At 39.2% G+C, this 2,500-nt stretch overlaps 1 protein-coding gene across 2 annotated transcripts in view; it reads right to left on the bottom strand.

The window, feature by feature from the left end:
• Window positions 1-2,500, bottom strand: part of LOC144958577 (uncharacterized) — a 36,065-nt gene that overhangs the window by 24,316 nt on the left and 9,249 nt on the right. For both annotated transcript variants that reach the window (XM_078890648.1, XM_078890649.1), the window contains exons 4-6: window positions 2,256-2,345; window positions 946-1,065; window positions 74-232 (exon numbers count right to left, since the gene is read on the bottom strand). In XM_078890648.1, coding sequence (XP_078746774.1) covers window positions 74-232; window positions 946-1,065; window positions 2,256-2,345 — 369 coding nt within the window. The remainder of the gene's footprint in view (window positions 1-73; window positions 233-945; window positions 1,066-2,255; window positions 2,346-2,500) is intronic.

Here is a 2,500-nt window from a genome sequence, read left to right as displayed (position 1 = left end):
GAATAAAATAAGAAGAATAAAAAAGAGGAGTCATAGACAGTATACTGAGGTCATGACGAATTTTTTAACGAACCTGTAGCATAGTCTTTCAGGGTTAATATGTCGGAATAACGAGCGTGCCTCAGACTCTCCAACTGACTTCTCTTACTCTCCACCTTCATCATGGAAGTCTTCAGATTTCGTAGTTCCACATTGCTTATGGTCGGTATTCTGGCTTTTTTCTCCACCCAGTCTGTAAAGATAAAAAGGTTAATTTGATCAAAGATGTGTCAGTGCATGACATAACCAGTCAGAAGGCAAAAATTTTGAATTTGCAATTTTTTTGCATTTTCTGAAAGAATATGTTCCCCGGAGCATTTTAATCTTTATTTGAAGTAAATCGAGTGATTTCTCATGAAGTTATGGTCAGATGTATAAGAAAGGTATCCATCAACTTTTCCCAAATTTCATACTTTTTCAACTTGACCAGCTGTAAAAAAATATTTTGAAGTAAAACTAATGGAGAGAAAACTAAAGTGAGTAGATGTGACTCATATATAAGGGAACAACACAAACCAAACAACGTTTCGGCCTTTGGCCTTCTTCAGGAGACAAAAAACACAAAGACAAATATGTAAATTTACAAAATATCACATTTCGTCAAATGTGGAAACAATGTTAATGGGAGGAAAGATCGTCAGTGTTGTTCCCTTATATATGAGTCACATCTACTCACTTTATTTTTCTCTCCATTTTACTGGCTCATTTAGGCACCTCTAGCTTAAGTAAAACTAAGCTTTGACATTGTTTTTTTTGTTGTTGGCTGAAGAAGGGTTTTGAGCCTGAAACATCCCGTGTTCGGTATTTATTTTTATATATATTTTTTTTTTTGGAAGCTATTATATATTCATTATTGTTTATTACAAAATAATTCTTTTTTTTTTTTAATGCTCACACTTGACGTACCCTGGTCTTCCAACAGCTGCTCCCGTATCCAGGACCTTATGGGCTCGAGATCTTTCTGCAATTCTCCTTGAATACTGGTATACCTTCTCTCCAGGGGTCCCGTGCCATAGTTCCTGAAATCTTTAAAAGGAGATAACCATCTTCAATTTTTATTTAAATCATTTTTTAATAAATAAATATAATTCCCTTTATTCATCACCACAGGGGAAATTTGTCTCCAGGGTCTATTCCATCCAAGGGAAGACTGGCATTATAGTGCAAATATGACATGGGTAGCTGGGTCTGTTAGGTCTAGTGGAAAGTACTACTGTCCTTGTCAACGGGTAGCAAGTAATTGCTGGAATTGATATTATCTGTTTCACACAATAGAAAACAAGGATAAACTTCAGCTCTATGGCCCTTATATCAACTTTATTCATCCCATAGGGGAAATTCGTCTCTAGGGTCTATCCCAAGGGAAGGCTGGAATAACCCAGGCATCAGCCAAATAGAGCAGCGCTGCAGAGTGAGCTAGGGCGAGGAGGTGACTTGCTCAAGGCCATACAGCGGAGCGGCGGGTGATTGAACTCAGTACCTTTCGGGTACGATGCAAAGGCCGTACCGCTGAGCCACGCTGTCCCTGACAACGATCTTCAATAGCAGCAAGTTTGCTTGTTTGTTTTACTTTTTTTGTTGTTATTATTGGGGGATAGATGGAGGGGGGGGGGTATTCCGTTTTATGTTCTAAATGTTTATTTCTGTTTCTTGCAGCGGCTATGTTGTCTAGTGAAATGACACTTGCTTTCCAATCATCGGAAGATCCTGGGTTTGAGCCTCGCTCTGTGTATAGTTGAGTCCTTGGAAAAGGCTCTTTACTCACATTCTCTCACCAAATGTGTACCTGGCCGTTAACAGTGTTGTCTCTGTCAGAAAAAAAAATTGGAATATTCCCTAACAGGCGTCATGTCCCGTCCGAAATGTTAAGTGTTGCTGTTTGCCAGGGACCCCTTGTAAAGCGCTTTGAGCATGTTTAGTGGATATTGCGCTATATAAAAAAAAAAAGGTTCAAAAGATCAATTGCTTCACCCAATGCAGTGTAAACAGTGAGTAAATGTTAAAACAAGATTATCATGCTCTCTAATACACTTCAACAGTCGTGACATCACATCCCTCGTAATGACACATGGTAACTTAGTAACTGGCTCTAAACTATCGTAACCATGGCGGATGACATGAGTGACGTCAACTTCATTCTATCTATAAATCCTCTAGTAAAACATAATTCTTAGCTGCCAAGATGCCTTGTATTCAGCTGACTCCCGACTACTCACTCGGTGAATTCAACAACGATTGAGCTCCCTCTGACAACACATCTCCCTCTGCGTCGCTAACTGTTCCAGTCAAAAACAGTGACAGCATCGCTGGAAAAAATGGGGGGGGGGGGGGGGAAGAAACGAATAACAAAATGAGAGTCATTTCATTTCACAAAAGAAGATCTTGAAATCGTCTAGATAGAGTGGACTTCAGAGCCATTATGAAGACCTATGGAATTTGAGTTTATCCCAGTTTCTGTAAT

Source organism: Berghia stephanieae, chromosome 13 (genome assembly GCF_034508935.2).
Source record: "Berghia stephanieae isolate SIO BIC M18660-M18661 chromosome 13, UCSD_Bste_1.3, whole genome shotgun sequence".
In the NCBI taxonomy this organism is placed as follows: domain Eukaryota; kingdom Metazoa; phylum Mollusca; class Gastropoda; order Nudibranchia; family Aeolidiidae; genus Berghia; species Berghia stephanieae.
Note: the sequence above shows the minus strand (reverse complement) of the source record. Positions and strands in the feature narration are given on the sequence as shown.